Below are 25,104 nucleotides of genomic sequence, written 5' to 3'. Positions count from 1 at the left end.
TGGGGCAACACTCTGGGCGGTGGGTCTGGTGATGCACCATTGCCCCAGCCCACTGGTTTTTTGGGTATAACCTTTGTTAGAATAGAGATATTTCAGTGTGGCTTGTTTCATTGCATTCGGCATGAAATTACACATCAAATGATATATAACATGATGGTATTATTCGAAAATACAAAGATTTTAAAAGTAGTGGTGTCACCTCCCTGTGCACATCACCCGGTGCAGCCTGCACCCCCTAGCAACACCACGGATTATTGCCGGCGTAAATGGAGAGGGTACTCTAATATGCCCAATGGTCACCTGCATCTATTTATGTATTCAAAAGATTTATATCCCACCTTTCCTTCCAAATCAATGGAGTGCTCATTGAAAGGAAAAAATTGGTAGCAGTGGACGAATTCTCATCCCAGGATGCTTGTCCACCAATACTGACGTTCTCATTGAGGAATCCCCAAATAAACTTTCAAGAACCCAAAAGGACTCCAGAGTACACTGACTTTTTGCAAAGACAAACAAATCCACATTTGTTCTTGAGGTTGGGACACACACCATATTTTCTGGACACAAACAAGGTGAGATGACTGCATAGGACTTTGTAGATCAACTGAATATTATCATTGTGAGTGATATAGAATGAAGAGCCTCAGCAAGGAATTGTGTTTTATACAACATAAGCTTCATTAACAGATGCACACATTGCCCACAATTTGAGCTAACAGGTAACAATTTCCTGAACAGTGAGACGATAGTCCCTTCTGATCAACCAGACTCAAAAGTTGGAGAGGGTCAAGCATTACATGGAAGAATCTTAGAGAAGAAAACAAACACTGAAGCTGGAAGTCAAGGGTCAACATAACCAGGACACCAACTCAAAAGTATTTTTTTTAAATTCTAAGACTCAATCCTGGGATAATATGATCGAGACTCTGAACACTGGCAAACTGCTGTTTCATTATCTCTGAGTAAACACTCCCTACCAATCAAGCAAGAGGAAGACTTTTAAGTTAAAAAGATGGAGGTTACAACCAGCCTTAAACTACAGTAGTTTTGCATCTCTAATAAAAATAATATGCCCCCCCCCCAAAAAAAATCCACACAAATCTTAACTTTAACATGCTTTAAAAATATATATTTTACTCCTCCCCTACCCACCTAGCCCCAAAACGTTCACAAGTAAGGATTTATTTAGGAATTGATTTAGAGAAGACACAAAGTGTAAAGTTTATTGAATTTGTTCAGTTACAACTTAGCTTTATAGCCTTAAAATTTATCAGAAAGGCTTTAAGAAATAAATTGTTTCAAGTAACTCTCCAGGAAAGTTGAAAACATTCTCAACTCAAAATTTCAGATTATAGTTTCATGGGTTGTTGAATTTTGGATTTGTGGTTGGGTGGGTCAATTTCAGCATCTGCACGGAAATCCTCTCACCAGGTGTTCATGGTGGGAGATTCCACTTCTTTCTAGCTTACAACTGGCAGGAGGCATTTACCACAAGGACAGAGAGAGAGAGAGAGAGAGAGAGAGAGAGAGAGAGAGAGAGGGGCTGCAGTGGCATCTTCCCCACAACTCTGCCCAAGTTAAACACAGACACAACTAACCTTCAGGTACATTAATGACAACAGAGACAGACAGAAGGACAATGGCATCATGTGCTTCAGTGGCTTAACACTTCCATACCAAAGCCCCCCACCCTATTTATAAAAGCATTCTCTGAAAAGCTCATTTCCTTAAACCACACACTTCAAGACTGTATCCTGCCTGTTAGCCAAAAATACGTCTCCCCTGGCAGCTAGTGACAATTTAAAGGAACAAAAATAACAATGCACTTAAAACAAATTACGGTAATTAGAGCCAAATCAGACCTGATTATATACCAACACAGAGCACAATCAGAGACCTTCTAAACATATTTCCCACCTTATTTTTTTCCCCAAATATTAAAAGCTTCACAATGAAACAAAAGACCAAAAGGAAATGTAAGATTAATTAAAACTTGGAAGACTGTGTTATTGCCAATTACTGCTGAGGTGAATGAGCATTGCGCTTATCTTGCTTCTCAACAATTGAGCTTGGCACAGAAATGCCACAGGTCATACCTCTTCCATTTCATGGCTTTTGATTCCTTTTGCCACCCCCTCCCCTTTTATACTAATAGATCTGTCAAGGAAGGCCTCACTTCATTCATCTGTTGAAGTGGGCTCTGGCCCACGAAATCATATGCCATAGTAAATCCACTAGGGATGACATCCGGGGTAAAGCTTTCATGAATGGGAGCTGATTCTGTTCACAGGGAGAGCTTTGGTTCACAGAAGCATTACTCTGGATGCCATCCTTCACCTTTCAAGGTGCCACAACAATCTCCGTTACGCTTTTGCAACACAGCTACTTTTCTGGAATTAAAGAACAAGCACCGGCCCACATCAAGGTAATGAATACTATCTAATTACTCATAGATCTGTCACACCTTCCTCATTGTGCTGTTCATTTTATTACTACAACTTTTCAGAAAGTCAAGGGAATGGTCTGGCTCTCTGAAAGCATAGAGCAGGGGTGCTCAATAGGTGGATCGCGATCTACTGGTAGATCGTGAGGCAAAATGAGTAGATCGCAGAGTGCCGACCCCCCCCTTCAGGTGCCTCTGGGAGGAAACGCCGGGAGTAAGGCCCATTGTACTCAATGGGGCTTACTCCCAGGTAAGTGTGGCTAGGACTGCAGCCTCACAGCCTAATCCTAGGCATGTCTAGTCAGGAGTAAGTCCTGTTATACTCAGTGGGGCTCAAGGTACACCAGCATACATTGTACACATAAATGTTATATGTTATGATGGTGCGAACATTGTAAAAAAAACTCTGATAGATCTCCGGCCCTTGCTGGGTTTCAAAGTAGCTCTCGAGCCAAAAAAGTGTGAGCACCCCTGGCATAGAGGGTATATTGAAGTTACCATGCCGACACCTTGAGTCACCTCCCATTTCCAAAGATCAATCAGCTAGGTCCTCCAACCATATCGACCAGAATCCTCAAGATAAACCAAGAAAGAATGCGGATTTATCAGCCTCCAAGGACAGACTATTCCAAGAAGGGTCCCTCCTACTGAAAAGCGAGATGTCATCATGGACAGCCTACCTGCCTTCTAAAATGCTGAAAATTAGGCCCCCTTGAAGAGTTTTGAGTGCGATCTAAACACTCAAAACACCCTTCTTGCACAGATGTGCAAAAATCACAGCTTCTGACACACTATTCAGATGACCAAGAAGCCAGATGACCAACTTTCATGCTGCATCCTTATTGGGTCAGCTTGCTATGCACCCACAATGCATAGCAATAATAGTACTAACAACATCAACATCAACAATACTATTGCATTTGTGTAGCACTTTAAAGTGTTCAAAGCTCTTCAAGTGTATTACCGCAATAAAATCCTTACAGGGACTGTAAGAGAAGTACTATTCTCTCCATGTTGCAATTTGCTTGGGGGGGGGGGGAGAGAGTAACAGGCAGTGTAGCATAGCTAGAGTGGGCAAAACGGTAAGTACTGCAGGTGCCACAATGTGCCATGTAAGCAGCCCCTTCCACCCACCATTGGAAGCAGCAATGGAATCCATTCCATTCCAGGCAGCAATGGAATCAACAGCCACTCACTGAACCAAATGGTGTCACCTGCATGTTGCTGTTGCTGCCTGGAATGGCTCTAATGGTGAGTGCGAGGGGTCGCTTACATAGCGCACTGTAGCACCTGCAGAACTTACTGTTTCGCCCCCCACTAGCTATGCTACTGGGTAGAGGAGTGACTTGCCTAAATTCCCCTACTGAGACCATGGCAGAAGTGAGAACTTCCTGATTCATAGCTCAGCCCTGGTGCTACATCAGCACTCCAATCTGGCTCCATCTGTAATCTGTGTCTTCTTCTTCCGAGGGACACTATCCTAGGCATGAGAAAGTCTGCAATCAGCAGAGTAATTTAGTAAATCCTAAATAATCCACAGCAGTGTGGCCACAGGCTGGCAAAACATCCTCAAACACCATGGATATCTTCCTGGAAAACAAAGCACCATGCAAGGTGCTTATAACTCATGTTGATGTGTTCCTAGCATCGTACTCATCAGTGCATTAAACTGGAGCCTGCCATGCAGATGACCACCACTGCTGCCATTCCTCCTACATGGCAGCAATGGGAAATGATGAGAGGAGTCCCTGCCAGGAAGATAATACTCCTGTGACTGTGACTCAACGTGAGAGCTACAGGCTACTTGTTGAAGAAGCTATCTAGGGTGGATTGCCTTCCCTCTTGCTCCCTGCTCCAGAGCATGTTCTGGTGGGCCACAGCAAGAGACTGAACCTGTGCTAGCCTGCATACATTATTCTCATTGACACAGCCTTCGCCAGAACACAGCTTCCAGGGACTCAAAACACAGCACAGGTAGCCAACATTTGAATGGCTTTATGAATTTTAACTGTTTTCTTTCCTCATAATATACTCTGGACAAAGAGTGCTATAACCAGACATAGGTAGCAAAGTTATAGAAGGCATGACTGTATTGATTGATAAAGAGCCAACTGATTGATTAAGAGCCTCTTCAGCATTTCAGAACACAACGGACAGGTACAAATGCTGCCACCGGCTCTTTGTTCGGCATGTTCATTCACAGAACATTCTAGGCTCACAGAGTTCTTGGTCCTGTTACCAGACAGCATCAGGACACCTTGACACCCTGCACAGACTAGAGGGATGTTTTTTTTGCTCTGCACAAAGTGCCGCGGACACAGATGGCATCACAAGAATTAACTCCTTCTCCTAAGTAGGAAATACAATTGTTGTGTTTTGTGCGGACACTGATTTCCTGTCTGACCATGCTGAAATAAGCAGTTTGCAACCAAGGAACAGGCCGTGTACAATCACAGCAGCATTGCAAGGAATTCCAAAAAGTCACTGGCTCACAAAATGTCGATGATCGCCTTTTTGACCATGCATAGGCTGGAACTAAAAGTTACGATGGGTCCGAGTCAAGATTTCCAGTACCCTCCCTCCCTACTTTCAACGCCCCATTTACATGTGATGAAAATTTAGGCAGGGCACCTGATTCATTTTTCAAGGGGTGGAGGGAGAGAATTGGGACCATGTGAAACATCCCCCCCCCAAAAGTCCTCTGCACAGTGTGATGCAGAAATGATTTTTTTTGGGGGGGGGGATGAAAGGGCAGCTGCAAATGGGGTTGTCATTCTTCCCCAGAAGATCTCCATGCAACACTAGATCAGAATGTAGTGCTGGATTGAACACCTTTGGAGAGAGAAATGGCAGCCTCCAGAGATGGGTACTGTTGTCATCACCGTTGAATACAGGTCACAGTGACAAATAAATGCAGAAAGAGTTTTGACACCCCCCCCCCCCCAAGAACCAAATTTCCAAATTTGAGCTGAAAGTTACCATTGGAAATTTTTGGTCCAGATGAGTTATGGAGGAAGTGCAGCTGCTGCTATAATCTCTCCACCCCCCGCCCCATGGTAAGGTCCCATAAGGCGAAACATGTTTTAAAACATCACTGTGCTCCAGGTTTCTCCTCTTCTGTTAGAGCAGCCAATCAGTGGAGGAGACTTGGTCCAGGAAGATCTGAGTTCAAATCCCCACTCAGCCACAAAGCTTAGTGGATAACCTTGGGCCAGTCACAAACACTCAGCTGAACCTACCTCACAAGTCATGGGGACTTGTGAGGATAAAAATAAGAGCCATGTTATGGCTGCCTCAAAGCTTAAAATCACAACACAATCCACCTCCTCCATTGTAAGACAACAAGTCCTTAAAAGCAAGTCTGCAGTAGGTAAGACATTCAATGGGAACTAAAAATATGTTAGATTTTATTGGCATAATGCTCGAAAGACCTGCCTGGTGGATAGCCAAACATTTGGAGTTGGCAACCCTTCACATGGCCTGATTAACACAGTAGTTTTCAACTGCAGCTGCAGTGAAGCTAATGAGACCTTGCCATTATTTCTTGATGCAGCTAGCATTTAACTAACACATTTATCTCCTGTTAACAGTCCAATTAATGCAAACAGACATGAAACAGGATGGGCAATTCAGATCAAAAGGTAACATCTACAAATCTTCTTAAAGTAGATTCTTGGATCTATTTTGCTGGGGCAATGGGATTGGAATGCCAAGCAGGATTGGGCCTGAGAGAAGAGTGGGCTTGGTGGCGCCAGTGCTTAAGAACATAAGAACAACCCCACTGGATCAGGCCATAGGCCCATCTAGTCCAGCTTCCTGTATCTCACAGCCGCCCCACCAAATGCCCCAGGGAGCACACCAGATAACAAGAGACCTGCATCCTGGTACCCTCCCTTGCATCTGGCATTCTAACATAGCCCATTTCTAAAATCAGGAGGTTGCGTATACACATCATGGCTTGTACCCCGTAATGGATTTTTCCTCCAGAAACTTGTCCAATCCCCTTTTAAAGGCGTCCAGGCCAGATGCCATCCCCACATCCTGTGGCAAGGAGTTCCACAGACCAACCACGCGCTGAGTAAAGAAATATTTTCTTTTGTGTGTCCTAACCCTCCCAACACTCAATTTTAGTGGATGTCCCCTGGTTCTGGTGTTATGTGAGAGTGTAAAGAGCATCTCTCTATCCACTCTTTCCATCCCCTGCATAATTTTGTATGTCTCAATCATGTCCCCCCGCAGGCGCCTCTTTTCTAGGCTGAAGAGGCCCAAACGCCATAGCCTTTCCTCATAAGGAAGGTGCCCCAGCCCAGCAATCATCTTAGTTGCCTCTTTTGCACCCTTTCCATTTCCACTATACCCTTTTTGAGATGCGGCGACCAGAACTGGACACAATACTCCAGGTGTGGCCTTACCATCGATTTGTACAACAGCATTATAATATTAGCTGTTTTGTTCTCAATACCTTTTCAAATGATCCCAAGCATAGAATTAGCCTTCATTACTTCCGCTGCACATTGGGTCGACACTTTCATCGACCTGTCCACCCCCCCACCCCCAAGATCTCTCTCCTGATCTCTGCTTGCCATATCCTAGCCCCTTCTCTGGCCCAATCTTCCAATTTGGATCAATTCGGACCTGTGCCAGCTATGTAGTTGGTAGGAGTTCAAATTGACCCATTGCACAGGCTATGGTTTGCCCGATGCAAGGGGACAAGTGACCCCCTCCCCTGAGGAGGCTTTCTGCCTATTAAACTCCCCCACGGGATTGCTGGTGTCACTCATTGGCAAAGAGGTTTAGATAGGATTAGGCTGTCCTTCTAAGAAATGAAATGTCCTTAAATGAAATATGCTCAGTGCATTGCTGGGGGTGGGTAGGCCACACCGGGTGATGCGTACAGGAGGGTGACACCACTGCTGGCCAAAATTAGTAAAATCTTAGTATTTTCAAATACCATTATATTATATACCAATTGATGCATAATTTCATGCAGAATGCAATGAAACAAACCATTTTGAAATACCTCCATTTTTTCAAACCTATAGCCAAAAAATCCAGTGGGGGCAGGGCAATGATATATCACCATGTCCACTGCCTGGGGCACTACCCCACCTACTGCATGGGAGGAAGTCCATCATGGGGGCCTCCCGTACTGGGTGACAAACCCTAGTGGCGCCACTGAAGATGCAAGGTTACTTGTACGTTATTTAAGCCATTTCTGCCCAACAGTGCATATACACAATAGAAACCAAATGTGTACACCTGTGGGCTGGGGAGAAATGGGTTTGTTGCTGCTTCATGTTGTCTCCCCAAGGGGTCCCAGCCTGCCACTTGCACCCAAACATATATATACACATAATTTTCCAGTTTGTATAGAAATGATAAATATATGCAAGATCTGGGTGCTGTTCAAAATTGAATAGTACCAGCTAATATCCTGTGTTGAGAGAGAGAGAGAGAGAGAGGTGTTACAGAAATCTTCCAAAATGTTGCCCCAACAACATTTTTGGTGATATTTAAATTCTGCCTGCTAGATTCAAATCAGGAAAGAAATTACTAGTAACAATGGAGGGAGCTTGAAGAAAAGCTCCTTCTCTTTCCCTCCACAAGTTTCAATTTTCCTTGGAAATGATGCAACAAGCAACCAAGCCCCCTTACGTGGCTGCGGTGGTGGAGGCAGGGACCTGATTCCTCCCTCTGTCACACCCAGGACACTTCTATGAAACACCCCAGGCATGTAGGGACATAGGGAATGTTATTTACTTGAGCCCTCTCCTTAGCATGGACATAACATAGACTTAAAACTACGTGCCCCAGTGCACCTTGCATCCATAAGAAGGACATCAGTTGCCCTGGGAAAGCTCCATTTCCCAGAGTCCCTGATAACTGGAATGCTGATGCACCAGTTTTCAAGTAGAGAAGCAAGGAGAGAGAGAGAGAGAGAGAGAGAGAGAGAGAGAGCTCTGTATCTACTGCAATTACAGAAGGTAAACAGGTATACATGAGTGATGAGGTCTTCCTCAGTTTGGATTACAGTCCCAGCTGGAGGAGAACAATAAGAGGAATGGTACCTTGTTCAAAATAGAAGTACTATAAGCTCCAAATTAATTATTCCAAATCTGGTAATTACCGTACATGTTTCAGAGACCTCCTGCTCAGCATTCATATAACACCTTCTGAAAGTTCAAAGCTCTTCCTACACAGTAGCTTAGCTCCCCTTACAACAACCCTGTGAATTCAGCCTGTATTATTACCCTGATAAATGCTCTCATCACTGAGATGTGAAGGGAGAGGGAAAGAGCACTGAGCACTTGCCAAAGAGCACTGAGTGATCTTGTAGGAAACAAGATTTGAGCCCTGGAATTCCTGGCTCATGGTTCAGTTATGATGGTGGGGGGGGATTTCCTCTCTCAGTGAGGACCTCCCTCTGTTCTGACATTCGACTGATCAGCAGTTTAGACTGAAGCAGACTGCAGCTGTTAAGTGCGAAAGCACATTCACTCTCCGCTCTGCTTCTGAGCATATGGGCCTCCTGCTGTCAGATACCTCCTGAAACACTGTTGGAACTCCCACCCCGGCAGTGCTCAAATGAGAAATAAGGGGACTTTGTACAATTCCACATGGAAATTATATGATGCGGATTCAGACACATTGGATTTCCAGAAAGTGCAATCGATACACAACCCACTGTGGAGCGCCAAGCACTGTTGTTTGGCAAATTTGAAAATAAAAATAAAAACACCGGTTTCAGGTTGCACGCCAACCCATTGCAGCTCTCGCCCTGCCACTTTCAGAGGGAAAAAATAATTATTTTCTTACTAGGGCCAGCCCAAGTCTATTCACTGTTTGGGGCGAGAAAATCAGCTGCTGGGCTCTGCGCTACTTCTACAGTCGGCAGAACTGGGAAGAGAGTAAATGGAGTGCCTGATTGAAACAATTCTCACATCCAAGAAGAGGAAGTGGCTGCATCACTTCCTGCAAGGATTTGCACTGTGCCTCTCCACCCAATCAGGTCTCCATGACACATGGGGGGAGCAGCAATCCTCTTACCAAGGATGGGATCAGAACTTGGCCAAGTTCAGTGGCGGACCTCCCCTTGTAGATCATGGGGCAAATGCCCCGGGCGCAAGCCTTTTGGACCCCCTCGGAAACCTCTCTGAGGAAGCACAGTTTAAATCTTCGGGAAAGCCTCTGAAAGCTTCCCCAATGCAGTTTACGGTCGCACGAGGCTCCGTAAGCCTCAGGGAAGTGGATTTATGCACGGGGGGGGGGGCAGAGAAATCCCACGAGGACTGCCAAGGTCTCACACTCATCAGAGAGTCTAACTAACAAGGCTGACCTATGAACCTTCCATACTAGTGGCAGCAGTAACAGGCGGGGGGCCATGGGGGCACCAGTGTAGGGCTTTGTCCCAGGGCCCCCAACAGCTTGGTCCTGGCAGTGCAATGGAGCAAGAGTAAAAAAGTCTATGGTACAAGTCTTTCTCTGGGCAACAACCTTGAAGTGATACCATTGTAGACCTGCCCCTTGAGGTGTGTGGTGTCATTGCTTCTCATCTTGTGAGTGGAGCTTTCATTTTCTTCCCTGGAAATTTATTGCCAACAGATACAGATCAGTGACAGCAGCTCCCTGTTAACTATTGCTGATGAGCAAATTTTGTATCACCCATATTTCTACGAAAGGAAATGGAAGCGCCACCCAGGGCAACCCACAGCTCCAGGAAGTGGGGCTACGGCCTTTAAGGTCATCCTTGGAGGTCCTTTTCCAGGGACCCACTCCCCTCGAAGGATCTGCAGGTGGAAACTGGAGAGGAAGCTTTTTTCAGCTGTGACGTGCTGCGTCTAGAATGTTCTCCCATCACATAACCGCACTTCATTTTGGTATCAGGCAAACCCCTTTTGATTTTCTCAGATGTTTGGAAACATTTTGTGTTGCTGCTCTGCTTCTTTGTTGTTTTCACAGCGCCTGCTGTTTCCTTGTTTGAAGTGCAATTTTATTATTTTTAAACGGTTCTAAATGATCTGTTAGCCACCCTGGGAGCAAGAATACATAGGGGGAGGGGAACAAATCTTTTTAAATAAATCAATAACGAGCAGCTCTGGACTCTCTAGGAGCTGAGACAAAGCGGCCCCATACCTCCTCCCAAAATGGGGTTGTTCCCACCCACCCCCCTTTGTAACAAATAAAAGTTAATTTTTTTCCAGGGGTTGTCTTATGCACATAAACCCACTGGCACCCACCGGTTAAAGTAGAATTTGAATTTAAAAGCCTATTTTGCCCTTTTGAAAACTGCAGAAGCAACGCTTAAGTACCCTTGCTTAAGTGGTTGCTGGAACGGAAGCCAAGTAGGACTTAAAAGGGAATTGATGGGATTTCAACTTCACACAGGATTGTCTGGTTGCCATGGTAATGCCCTTTTAGGTACCACACAAATTTTCTTTTTTTCCAAAAAAAAGGTCACTGCACATTGCCCACCCCCCTCTTCGAGGGGCAGTCTCCTAGGTTGGGATGCTGTCTGCTCTTTGCCCTGGGATGTTCCTATTTTAGTTCTCATTTGCCAGCCAAGCCAGCATCTGTCCTGAATAGAGATCCTTTGTTTTATTTACGAGAGCTTAGAGCCGAATAATTAAGAATTTGCTTTAAACAGAAGATGGGAGCCTCTGAGTAGCGCACATGCATACCGCCAGGGTGGCTGCCATCTTGCCAGAGCCAGCAGATTGGCAGGGGCAGAAAAAGCAACACCTGCTGCCAGAGCTCCAGACCTGCTGTGGCTCTTTCTCTAATTGGGACAGGAGCCATGCAGGTCTCCCTTGTTCCATGTGGGCTGAGTACGCTGCCAGGTTCTGCAAAGAACACCGCACTGGATCAGTATCTTGCCATATGTGCCAGAGCTTGGACAGGATTAGTACGTTAGGAGCACACAAGGGCTGACAGCAGCCTGTCTCAGGCACTATGGGAAGATTGCCAGGACCAAGAAGCACAGGCTAGCCTCATTGATAAAGTCCACAGGCAGCTGGATGCTCAGGTTCTGCTCTCTGTCCTCCTGGATCACGCGAGTAGGACTGGGTGGGTCTGATTTGAGCTCATTTCTCATCGTTGTTGTCTACAAAAAGTAGCTTGGCACATCAGAGGACGGCCAAGGAGATGCTACAGGTTTACCAGGCTGGTCTACCTGATGGTATAGGATTGATTTCACCCCTTCTGGTACCTTCATTTATCAGGCAAGGATGATGTCTTGAGTCATGTTGCAAGCTACCTGAACTCCCACTGATTTGACTGCAGACTAAAAAAAAAAAAAGGCTTATACTGGGACCACATCCCTGAGACGTACACACAGAGATCCCTGCAGGGTCAGGTTGATGCATCTACCTGAAGGAAAAGGGGAAATCACTGGCCAAGCAAGGCAGGTGGAGGTCACTTCTTAGAAGCAAGGTGGAAAGGAAGAAAGTAACAGAACTTTCAAAGGGGATACGATAAATCTGCGGGAGGCGACAAGTCTTTCAATGGTTATAGTCATGATAGCAATGTGGTAGCGTGTTCAGAGGCAGTCACTAAAAGCTAGTTGTAGAAAGCAACTGCAGAAGGGGGCTCTAGCCTTCATGCCCTGCTCATGGGCTTTCCAGAGGCATCTGGTCATTCATTGTGGACATGTGAATGCTGGACAAAATGGCTCCTTGCGCTGATCCAGTAGGTTCTTCTTAACCTCTTGCCTATCTTACAGTGGGCACTGGAACAAGGAGAAAGACATGCACAGTGGTCTATGATATCAAGCGTTGTGGCACTCTATGTGGGGCTGCCCTTGAACACCATCCAGAAACTGCAATTGACCAGAATGCATTGATCATGTGGTCCATGGGGCATAGAGGTTTGATTCTGCTGTGCTGCTGCCCCTTCAGCAGATGCTGGTGTCCAGGGTGCTGGTTTTGACCTTTAAAGCCCTATACTGCTCTGGGCCAGGGTATCTTAGAGATCGCCTACTCCCATACAATCCGGCTTGTCCTCTTAGGTCATCAGAGAAGGCCTTTTTACAAGTGCCACAGCCTAAGGAGGTACGTGGGGCAGCGGCAAGAAATAGGGCCTTCTCAGTAGTGGCACCAACACTATGGAATTCCCTTCCCCTTGACTTAAGAACTACTCGCTCTCTTGAAACTTTGCGGCAAGACCTGAAGACCCTTCTGTTTAGACAAGCCTTCTGAGTTCCTGGTCTTTTTAACATCTTTTTAACATCTCTTAATATTTTTTTTAACATTTGATCACAGGCCTGGTCCTTTTCTAATTTGCTGTGCTATGCTCTTACCTGACTAGTTTTTATCTGACTACTGTTTTTATGATATGTTTTTTATCTGTTTTTAAATTATGTTTTTAATTTGTTTTAACCTTGTTTTGTAAGCCGCCTTGAGTCCCTTTAGGGAGAAAGGCGGGGTAAATATAAAGTATAATAATAATAATAATAATAATAATAATAATAATAATAATAATAATGCCCTTAAATGGTATATTTAAGGGGGGTATCATAAGGACCATTTCCTCTTACTATTTATTATTTATTTTATTTATAACCAGACTTTCTTCCCAGAGGGGAGCCAAGGCAACTAACAACCATTAAAATACGTAAAAGATATACATAAAAAACTATAAAATGCAACTAAAGCTATAAAATAGAGAATAAAAGCAAAACAGCAGCAATGATAAAAACCACCGGTTATTTACTAAAAAACAGCCATCATATCCTCTACCAGGCATCAAAGGCTTTCCAGAATTAAAAAGACTTATATGAGATGGATCATCCCCTGAGTCATCTACAGGGACTTTCCAAACCTCAGCAGCAATCAGCTGAGGTTAGGTTAGCAGCAATGAGAGACAGGGCCTTCTTGGTGGCAACACAGCTCCCATGGAATTCCCTCCCTTTAGGCTTCTGAATTGCACACTCCCTTTTAGCCTTCTGGCAGGGACTAAAGACCTTTTTGTTCCATTTTGCTTTAGCTTTTTCTTATTTGATTCTCCTCTTGGTTAATGGTCCTATTGCTTCTCATTGTGAAGTGGACTCGCCTTATCTGCACCCACAGATCCCACTATCCGTGGGGGGTCCAATTTTAAAAATATTTTTTTTAAAGTAAAAATCAGTAAGAAATTAGTCTCCCCTACCTTCTCACTGTAAAATTGCACCGTATGCAGGTCACAGTCTTCTGTACTCCTGTACGCTCCTTCTGGGACACGCAATGTGTTCTTTAATGAGCCGGGGCCAAGGGAGGGGTTCGCATGACCCGGAAGCAGCTTACAGGAGTGTTTAGCAGCCCTGCAAACAGTGCAATTGGGGGCACAAAGGTAGGGAAGGCTATTTTCTTACTGATTTTCACCTTTTAAAAACATTTTTAAAAGATACTCCAGTTTCCGTGGATATCGGTATCTGCAGGGGAAGGAGGAACTGAACTCCCACAGATACTGGGAGACTACAGGTTGAGTCTCTGTATCCACGAGGGTTCTGTTCCCAGGACCCATGTGGATGCCAAAAATTGTGTTAAAGGAGATCCATTTAAAAAACAATGTCCCTTTGCTTAGTGATTTAAAAACAGCCCTGCTGACCTTTGTAATGCAAGACAGAGGCATCAGACAGGCAATCAATTCTCTCTCCAGAAGTTTAGAAAGGCCTCACTCAGAGGCAGGGACCCCTCCCTTCACCTGGAGTGAGGTGAAAGAATGCAAAGAAAGAGAGGTGATAATCACTTGCATTCTTTCATGTGCTCAGGGGGAAGGGAGGGGTAGCTTGCCCAGGAGTGAAACATTTCTAAGTGCCTGGAGAGAGAATGATTGATGGATTATCTGCAGGCTGCCCTCTCTCCATTAACGAAGCTATTGTTAAACGACTTTTTTCTTTTAATTGAAAGGGCCCTTCTCATTGCACTGAGATAAAACCATGGGTGAAAAATCTGTGGATAATTAGGTTATACCTGTACTTTTACAGGGACTTTTAAATTGTATTTTATGGAATGAATTGTTGTTGTTGTTAGCTGCCTATATTGTGACAAAGGGGAAAGGCAGGTGGTAAATGTTTTACAGAAATGAAATTACAGGGTAAAGAAGCCTAGCAGACCATGGCAGAATGAGGAACAGAGCCTGTGAATTAGGCAAAATAAAGATGACCCATAGAAAGGGGGGATAGGTACACAGGGAAAGGACAGGGACCAATCACAGTGAGGGAGCAAAGCAAAATACCAGGAAAGTTGGGTATTTTGGGCGCAAACAGGTTAAGACTTTCCCAAAGAGTTACTGTAGCTCAAAAATCAAGGCTCATCTTGTGGATGAACTGAGACTACCTGTGGCCAAAGCCCCGGCCAAACCAAACCTTAAACATTCCATTCATCCTTCAGCCAAAGCAGGAGAGTACATCCCAAATGCTTTCCTTTTTAGGGTCACTTTCTCTCATCACTTTGTGTTTGTGGAGCACCAGGTGCATTGATGGGGCTGCCTAGAACTATCACCATCTTGGGCTACCACCATATATGTAGCAAGGTAGATCTCAAGGGCGCCCTTTCTTTCTTCTATCATTGATTGAGATGAAAGACAAATTGACCAACGGAAATAACACAGCACAGCCCAGCACAGCCCAGCCCACCAATAAACAATATAAAACAGGTGAGCTGCCACAAACAGTCAGTGGTGGGGGAGAAAGAAAAGAAAGAAGGAAAGATGCAAGGCTGGACAACAAGAGAACACCAGGTAGAACTTAGGAGGAGGTACTTGTGAACATTTGAAGCAATGAAGCTGTCTTGTGCTGAATGACAGACGTTGGGTCTATCTAACCCACTGGTTTTTAACCTGTGGTCTGTGGACCACAACCGATCAGTGAGACGCTGTGGTCCACAAGGTCTCAGGAAAAAAAGATCTCCTTCTATCAGTTTTAGCATTTTGCCAAGTAAGCAATCCCCCATGGACCACTGAAGTGTCAGTGTGGGCAGTCCATTTTCCATCCTCTCTGGTAGTCCAAGGGAGGGCACCAGGATGAGGTCTCAAGGGAGGGCACCAGGATGAGGTCTCAAGGGAGGGCACCAGGATGAGGTCTCTTGTTATCTGCTGTGCTCCCTGGGGCATTTGGTGGGCCACTGTGAGATACAGGAAGCTGGACTAGATGGGCCTATGGCCTGATCCAGTGGGGCTGTTCTTATGTTTGTAACTACAATTCCCAGGAAGCCTTGCAGGTCTTCTTGTTATCTGGTGTGCCTCTGGGGCATTTGGTGGGCCGCTGTAAGATACAGGAAGCTGGACTAGATGGGCCTATGGCCTGATCCAGTGGGGCTGTTCTTATGTTCTTATGTTCCACGGGGGAGCACTCACTCGAGAGACACTTTCACACAGACCACCAGAGATGGTGGAGAACAGATAACTCACAGCCGGCAACAGAAGCAGCCCACAATCTTCTCTACCAAAAAGAAATCTAAAAAATATTATCTAATTCTTACAAATTTAAACTATTTTTTGTGTGTGTGCTGTTATCTGGGGGGGTTGCATGAGGGTTGGATGATGATTCCAGTTTTAGTCTCAGTGATCTGCAGGCTGCTAAAGGTTGGGAAATACTGAACTAGCCCATCACAATCTCCTTGATTGACAGGGGCTTTCCAGAGTCTCAAGAAAGTGTCTTTCCAGTACCCAGCAGCTGAGATTCTTAAAAAAACATTTCCCCCCCTGGGGTTCACACCTACAATCCTGACATTAAAGTCTGGTGCTCTGTCAACTGAGTTAAGCCGAGCTCTAGTGGTGTAGCTAGAGGGAGTGCAAAGCATTAAGTTTTGCAGGGAGCCTCACTGCACCATGCAAATGGCCCCTGACTCCTCCCCTTTGGAGCCATTCTGGGCAGGGGGAACAAGATGGAGACATTTGCAGGGGGCCTCACTGCGGCATGCAAAAGACCCCTTTCCCTCCCCTTTGGAGCCATTCTGGGTGGGGGGAGCAAAACGGAGGCATTCGCCTCCGTTTTGCTCCCCCCATCCAGAATGACTCCACAGGGTGGGGGAGGGGCACTTTCACGTTGAGATGAAGCTCCCTGCAAAACTTAGGGCTTTGTACCCCTAGCTATGCCACTGTTGTGTTCAACATATCCCTGCCCCAAACCAAAGACATACAAAGTCTTGACATATAAGATAGAAGACTTGGGGACTGATGGAGGTATCTTTTCTATTCTTTTCTTTTTAGCGATATGCTTGACCTCTGTGCTAAGGGCCTGATCTAGACCCGTGTGCGCCGGCTCATCGCCGGTGCACATTGTCGTAAACTTGCCGTAAGGCACATTTGCAAGCACTTACTGCAGGTCTAGTGCCAGAGCTAACCCGGCGCGAGCCCACACTGGGCCAGCTCTAGCGCTGGGCCTACGATCCACCACCAGGAGGTTGCCTGGATCTCCTGAGAGTGGAGAGGTGAGTGGGGAGTGTGGAGTGAGGTGATGAGGAGGCGTTCTGGGGCAGGAGAGGCAGGGGAAAGGCAGGTGAAGGTCCAGGAGGTGTGGCTTGGCGGAGGAGGGGCAGAAGGAGGTTGGAACTGGTAGAGCTCTGCTCCACTGGGTCCTAAGCCCCGTGTTGGACCGTGCAATCCGACACGGGAATCTCCGATTCTGTGGCAGTTCCTCATTACGAGGCTATGTCCCTTACTCAGGGGAAGAGGACAAAAGTTCCATTCCCCCAAAGAGCTACTGCAGGCTGCCTGGTTGTGCTCAGGATACCGTGGCAGCCATTTTTGGTGCCACGGCAGTCCCGCGTGCCAGGCAGGGAGCTCAGGATTGGGCTACCCAGGAGGGAGATACATGAGAGTTGTGGTACTATAGTTGTAGTTGTAGCTATGAACACAGCCTGTTTTATCTGCTTGTAGCAGAATTGGTGGGAAAAGAAGTTCATTGCTGTGCCCGAGATCAGGCCTGATGAAACTACACAGCCCACGACGGCTCAGTTCCGCCTTGGCTATTGAAACAGTAGCTGGCAAGCCTTGCAGCTTCCAGGCCAGCTTGTGGGTGCAGAATGCTGGCAGCAAGATATGGAAGTACCAGGAGTGGGTCTGATTGATCAGAGATTAAGGAAAGACAAGTGTGACACAACTGCGCGGTTTCACACAGGGCTCACGTCATGCCAAAGCTAGAAGCCGCCATACCACTCTCAGGGCCATGTCATGTCAAACCCAGAGCTGCTGAAAGCCGTGCATCGGGGGTGGTGGTGTCTCCATTCTGAGACCTTCTCCGTGAAAACCGTACAACATTTTAAAATTATAACTAAGCTCTGCATATCCATGAAGAGAAACTGCACTGGCTGCGTCATGAACTGGTGCAGGGAAGCACCACATCACATGACACATGGGACTGTGAGCTCATCCCTGACCACTTTGGACAGCCTACCACATGGACCTTCCCAAAAGTTTTGAAACAAGACAATATCCTGTCTCCTGCAGCCTTTTTATTTTTTAATTTTTTGCTTCTTTATTTAAATGTGAACAGCAGTGGGTCCCAAATGAGATGGGGGCTGCAGACAGGGGGAGACTTTAACCTGCTGCCCATTGGCCTGCTTATTCCAGCACAGGGTTGGGCTGTTAGGGCGCAATCCTAACCAACTTTCCAGCACTGTGCCAATGTGGCATGCGCTGCATCCTGCAGTGGGAGGCAGTCAAGCGGGGCCATGTAAGGTAAGGGCATGTTTATCACCTTACCTTGGGCCTGCATTGCGGCTAGGTCAGTGCTGGAATATTGGTTAGGATTGCGCCCTTAGTTTTTCATTAGTGAAAAAATAAGCACCTACCCCATGGATAAGGACCTAGGGTTTCTGGAGAGTTTTCCATCCTACCCCATCTCTTGGTCCCAACTCACAAGGCATTGTATTGGCAACCTTCAGTCTCGAAAGACTATAGTATCGCGCTCTGAAAGGTGGTTCTGGCACAGTGTCTAGTGTGGCTGAAAAGGCCAATCTGGGAGTGACAATCCCTTCCACACCGGGAGCAAGTGCAGTCTGTCCCTGGTCTGTCTCCCTGGCTATGGGCCTTCCTTCTTTGCCTCTTAGCCTCAGACTGTTGGCAAAGTGTCTCTTCAAACTGGGAAAGGCCATGCTGCACAGCCTGCCTCCAAGCGGGCCGCTCAGAGGCCAGGGTTTCCCACTTTTTGAGGTCTATCCCTAAGGCCCTAATCAAAATACTATTTCCCCTGGAAAAAAGGCTCTCAGTGGCACCAGTAGAACATTTTTCCAGGATAAACAGAGGCCAGGCATAGCTCTCTGCAGATGAAGATTGCAGCAGGTGAGAGGATTAAAGCAGTCCTCCCCCTCCCTGCTATGGTCCAAATCTATCCGCTATCAACTCTTTTTAAAAGCATCAAGAATAATTGCACATTAAACATCACATTAGTTTGGCCCTCAGTCTTGATTGTGATAAGATCTCAAGATCAAGCTGTGTGGCACTAAAGGATTTCCTACCAAAGGAATGCGCAGTTGAAAAGTACATCCAATATATGAGATAGATGCTGCAGTGCACCCCCTCCCAGTGGCCTTCTACAACTCACTCTCAGCCCTTTGAGAGTGTATCCTCCAACGTTTCATAGATGAAAATCAAAACACATCCAGCAACATTTACTACCTGAAAGGTGGTTGGGCATTGTGTGTCTGTCTATGGGCATTGACACTGATCTCTATTGAGTTCCACGAACTGATCTCCTGAGATCAATACAGATCAACTTTCAATATTATTATGTTGTTCTGAAGATAGGGAATCACTACTGAATCAGTTTAAGCCCATGGTGTATATTTGTCCTTGGTGGTAGCTGTGAGACTCGATTACACAAAGGCTAAGCAAGTTGGAAACTGCATCCCATGACTGTCTCTGTCAAAGGGGTTTGATTCAGTATTCATATTTGGTTGGCAACCTTCAGTCTCGAAAGACTATGGTATAAGCCTACAGCACCCATTATTCCCAGGCCTCCCATCCAAGTACTAACCAGGCCTGACCCTGCTTAGCTTCACAACAGCAGCATTCTACTCCTCCCCCACCCAGAAGCAGACCAATCAACACCCCAGGCAGGACCAGTGTCCCAGACAAATGTCCCAGTAGCCAGTGATTGGGTGAGTCTGTCATTTATGTCAAAGTAGTTAGACACACTTGCTTGTTTTTGCTTCTAGGGATTAAATGGCTACTCTTCTAGAATCAATTTAAAAGACTGTGTTGGAGGAGCACCAAAATAAGTGTTTGTGGATGCCAGCACAGCTTGGTAAATGAATTGACAAAGGTTATTAGTAAAACTAGGGATGGTCTTAAGCAACAATTTTCAACCAGCCTGCCATGGAACATTGGTATGCCACTAAAGGTCCGCAGGTGTGCCACGGGAGTTTGAAGCACAGACGTGGAGAATCACTGAAAAACTCCGCTGGGCTCTGTGGCTCCGCTTCTAGGGCAGTTGTCTGTAGTAGCTAATTGTCAGCAGAGCTGGTACAGGAAGAGGGCCTGACAGATTGTTACTACACAATTGCCCTACAAACTGAGCTGCAGAAGCCGGAAGAGTCTCCCGGATGCTGGAAGTGACATTGCAAGAGGAAAAGGTCATAGAGAAGTCCATAGAGGTCAGTGTGCATGCAAAGAAAAACATTGAAAATTCTCCTCTCAAGAATCAACCTCAACTTCCATGCCTACTAAGCCACAAGAATATACCTAGGAATGACTTCAGGAGTCTGCCAGTTTGGACAACAGTGGAGGGCCCACTTCCAGCATAGGAGCCACTGGACTCGGCTGACCTCTGAACCCTACAGTGGCAATGTTGGCAGTCAATACATCCGGGGGGGGGCAAGGGGAGAGCTTTGCCCCAGGGCTCCCAGAAATCTGGTGCTGGCACTGACTATATCACCAGTGAGGGCAGGCAACTATGAAGAGAGCTTATGGGAATCACAGAGGAAGCCTCATCTCTGATCTAGACATACATTTTTTTAGAGAGTAATAACAAAACACTACTTACGCCATGACAATGACAGTAAAATCCAGCCAATTCCATGGATCCCGAAGGAAGGTGAATTCTGTCATACAAAATCCTCTTGCCAATATTTTTATCAATGATTCAAAAGTGTAAATGCCAGTGAAAGTGTACCTGCAATAGGAGAAAGGTCCAAGAAAGAGTGAGAGAATTAGAAAGCTGCTGATGGAGGAGGAGAGGGTGGGGAGTTTATTCATGCATATTCATTACTCAAAGTCTAGTGATGATTTGCATGTATGAAGAACCTATTAAGGGTCAAAACACCACAAAGATTTCCATTGGTCCCCACAGTGGAGGGTGTGTCTACATGCCACTCCCAAGTCATGGAGTGATGTATGCATGTTTGAGACACATGCTCTTGGGAAGCGATCCATTCAAAAGGTCTAGTGATCTGTACGCTGCCTTGCTTCTGCTACTTAGGGTGCAATCCTAACCCCTTATGTCAGTGCTTTCCAGCACTGGCATAGTGGTGCCAGTGGGGCGTGTGCTGCATCCTGCAGTTGGATGTCACTCACGGAGGCCTCCTCAAAGTAAGGGAATGTTTGTTCCCTTACCTCAGAGCTGCATTGCCCTTATATCAGTGCTGGAAAGCACTGACATAAGGGACTAGGATTGCATCCTGAGATACACTGGAGTTGCAAAGGGTTTACTGCATTGTGATGTTGCCAAATGCTATAATTACCTGGTTTCAGGAATGGCATCAGGATCAGTCAGGATAGGTCCAAGACCGTCACAAAGCCCAGAGGCCATCCCAACAAGAATATTATTATGTAATACAACTGTGCGTCCCTTCACTGCATGGCTTTGATCCTCTGGTGGGGCTTTCCTGGGGAGCAGTGTGCCAGCAGCAATCCAGGCCACCCTCCATTCTGCCATCAGGGAGGACCAGGGCCCAGAACACCATGAGACGGCCCCCTGCAACCTGGCACCAACACTGTCTGGTCTCTATAAACCTGCCCAGATTGCAATGCACTGATGTGTTATGAATTGAACATCATTTTCCTTAAAAGTTCTTCAGCCTGAACCATAAAACAAGATTTTGACCATGTGCTGGCAGTTGAAGTCTGGTTTTTGTCCAAGCCCAGGTCTCTACTTGCAGATCAGACGGAGTTACGCAAACACTCCCAAAGGATGTTTTTTAAGGCTCTAGGGGACTTGGACAAGCATTAGATGAAAGGTAGAGAGTCCATTAAAATTATAAGGCTGTAGCCACCATTGCACGCACACGCACACGCACACGCACACGCACACGCACAGAAGAACTTTTTAAAAGCATTCTCCAGCTAATTGTTGACCCAATTCTGGAATGAGCCAGGAGAAATTCACCCACAGCCAGTGCTGAATGTGCCCTCCAGTTGAACTTAATCCAGCAGGCAGAATTCTGGTGCTGTTTAAGAGATGCTGAATTCGGTGTATTCAGCTATAGTGGAAAAAAATAGTTTTTGGGGATTACAGTTTTGTAGGGTGCATGGCAGAATCCATGTATGAAAGAATGTCTCTAAAAAGGCAAAAAACACTCTGTGAGTTAGGGTCTAATCCAGGGGTGCCCAAATCCTGGCCCTGGGGCCACTTGCGGCCCTCAAGGCCTCTCAATGCGGCCCTCAGGGAGCCCCCAGTCTCCAATGAACCTCTGGCCCTCCGGAGATTTGTTGGAGCCCACACTGGCCGATGCAACTGCTCTCAGCTTGAGGGCGACTGTTTGACCTCTCACATGAGCTGTAGGATGAGGGCTCCCTCCACAGCTTGTTGTCTCACATCTGTGATGCAGCAGCAGCAGCAAAGGAAAGACCAGCCTTGCTTTGTGCATGGCCTTTTCTAGGCCTTGAGCTATTGCAAGACCTTCATTCATTCATACAAATTCATCTTTAATATATTCATTTATGTAAACCTATGCAAATTTATTCAAATTTTAAATGTAAATTAATTCTTTTTCCCCCTGGCCCCTGACACAGTGTCAGAGAGAAGGTGTGCCCCTCCTGCCAAAAACTTTGGGCACCTCTGGTCTAATCCTAACCAACTTTCCAGCACCAGTACAGCAGCAATACAGCCAAAAGATAAGGGAATAAATGCTCCCATATCTTGAAGAGGCCTCTGTGATGCACCCCCCCCCCCAGGGCCCTGGATGCAGCACATGCCCCATTGGCACAGCTGCACTGCCACTGGAAAGTTGGATAGGAATAGGCCCTTCAGCTCTGTGTGTTTCATGCAAGTGATCCAATCCGCACATAATACAGAAAGGAAAAGGAAAAGCAGAACAAAAACAGGGTCACCAGCCAGTTGGACCTGGACTAAAATGCCTGAATTAAACCAAGCCCAACTGCCAGGGCAGGAGCAAAACCGCTGGTTCTTTGGAAGAATTCATCACCACAGGGTATGGTAGAGGTAACTGACTTGAATGGTTTTTTAAAGACATATGACAAATGGAGGAGATTTTTATCAAGGACTCTGAACCATAACAGCTAAAGGGACAGAAACAAGATCACTCTCAGTACTGGATCACTTGGGGAAAGCAGGGGCTTTTCAGTCAAAGATCCCCCATGTTCAGGGCAAACACACTGGCTCTTCTGTTGAAGCTAAACAGGTCTGGCCCTGTAAGTTGTTCACAGGAAAAACCACCAAGAACAACATATTGTACAGTATATGCTGTTGGGAGGTCCCGGAAGGGAGACAGGCTACAAGTGCTAATAAAATAATATTAACTTAACCGAGGCCACATGCACCTATTGGAATGGTGGAAACATCTGAGGATTTGGACCAGTTGCATAGTTAGCGGGGATGCAAAGCACTAAGTTTTGCAGGGAGCCTCGCCGTGCTGTGCAAGCAACCCCTTCTCCTCCCCTTAAGAGCTATTCTGGGAAGCTCTTTATTCATTTTATTCTCCCGCCTCCCCAACTGGAATGGCTCAGAAGGGGAGGAGTCGCTCGTAGGCTGTAGTGAGGCTCCCTTCATAACTTAGAGCAGGGGTGCTCACACTTTTTTGGCACGAGAGCTACTTTGAAACCCAGCAAGGCCCGGAGATCTACCAGAGTTTTTTTTACAATGTTCGCGCCATCATAACATATAACATTTATGTGTACAATGTATGTTGGTGTACCTTGAGCCCCACTGAGTATAACAGGACTTACTCCTGAGTAGACATGCCTAGGATTAGGCTGTGATGCTGCAATCCTAGCCACACTTACCTGGGAGTAAGCCCCATTGAGTACAATGGGCCTTACTCCCAGCGTTTCCTCCCAGAGGCACCTGAAGGGGGGAGTCGGCACTCCGCGATCTACTCATTTTGCCTCGCGATCTACCGGTAGATCGCGATCCACCTATTGAGCACCCCTGACTTAGAGCTTTGCAACCCCTCTAGCTATGTCACTAATTTGGACTGGCCCCTTTTGCAGGTTGCTTCCTCGCTCAGCCCTGAAACCTTTCACTCTCTTTTGTGGTTTCAGAATTGCAACCTTAAAGCATTTAAGCCTATTTTGCAATCTACAAGGAAAGGCCAGGCATTGCTGGCAGGTTTATGCTAAATGTGTGTCTTCACAATCTGGGCAGCCATTAAGTTGGGCGTGAAAAATATCAGTCTTGTGGTAATATACTTGCAGTGATTGGGAAGGGTAGAAATTTAAAAGCATGCAAGTTTTGGGTGTTTGCACTGAGCCTCTCTCAACACCCCAAAGAAGCCTTTCTCTAGATCCAAACCCCGGCCCAGGGGCCAGATGCGGCCCACAGCGAGCTTCTATCCGGCCCACTGCCAGCCTCTGATCCCCTCAGAGCCTCTGGCCTAGTTGACCAAACATAACCAGAGTTGTGCTTGTGGGGTGGGGGAATGGGGGTCCATTTAAGTGTGTGCTTTATTTCTTGGGCTGTGTTTGTGCTTGAAGAAGTCCTGGACATTTGAGCCCATTCATTGATTCATTCATCTAAATTCCATCTCTAATGTATTTATTTAAATTTTATATTTAATTTTTTTTTTCTGGCCCTCAACACTGTGCTAGCTATTTGATGCGGCCCTTCGGCCAAAAAGTTTAGAGACCCCTGCTCTAGAGCAGGGGTGTCCAAAGTTTTTGGCAGGAGGGTCACATCATCTCTCTGACACTGTGTTGGGGGCCGAGGAAAAAAAGAATTAATTTACATTTAAAATTTGAATAAATTTACATAAGTTTACATAAATGAATATATTAAAGATGAACTTGTATGAATGAATGAAGGTCTTGAAATAGCTCAAGGTCTATAAAGGTCTTGCACAATGCAAGGCTGGCCTTTCCTTTGCTGCCGCTACTGCATCACAGACCTGAAACAGCAAACAGTGGAGGAAGCCCTCATCCCACAGCTCACGCAAGAGATCAGACAGCTGCCCTCAGGCTGAGAGCAGTTGCATTGGGCCAGTGAGGGCTCCAACAAATCTCCAGAGGGCCAGAGGCTCTTTGGAGACTGGGGGCTCCCTGAGGGCCACATTGAGATGCCTCGAGGGCCGCATGTGGCCCCAGGGCCGGGGTTTGGGCACCCCTGCTCTAGAGTATCAGTTTATACAATTAAATGTATCAGTTTACTTGTCAAAAACCATGTATCCTGAACACAACTGCCACTAGACAGGGTGATAGCCACTGGCTTAGATGGCTTTATAGGGGCTTAGACAAACACATAGAAAGTAGGTTTTTCAATGGTTACTACTATTAGTCAGGATGACTGTATAGAT

At 46.2% G+C, this 25,104-nt stretch overlaps 1 protein-coding gene across 11 annotated transcripts in view; it reads right to left on the bottom strand.

Moving 5' to 3' along the window:
- Window positions 1-25,104, bottom strand: part of LOC136654387 (sodium channel protein type 5 subunit alpha-like) — a 319,548-nt gene that overhangs the window by 201,247 nt on the left and 93,197 nt on the right. For 9 of the 11 annotated variants that reach the window (XM_066631371.1, XM_066631373.1, XM_066631374.1 and 6 more), the window contains exon 5: window positions 20,403-20,531. In XM_066631371.1, coding sequence (XP_066487468.1) covers window positions 20,403-20,531 — 129 coding nt within the window. Of the gene's footprint in view, window positions 1-20,402; window positions 20,532-25,104 lie in introns of those variants that run through there. The other 2 variants (XM_066631380.1, XM_066631379.1) reach the window with 2 other exon arrangements.

This window comes from Tiliqua scincoides, chromosome 5 (genome assembly GCF_035046505.1).
Source record: "Tiliqua scincoides isolate rTilSci1 chromosome 5, rTilSci1.hap2, whole genome shotgun sequence".
Lineage (NCBI taxonomy): Eukaryota > Metazoa > Chordata > Lepidosauria > Squamata > Scincidae > Tiliqua > Tiliqua scincoides.
The sequence above is the reverse complement of the archived record's forward strand: the minus strand, read 5'-3'. Positions and strand labels throughout refer to the sequence as shown.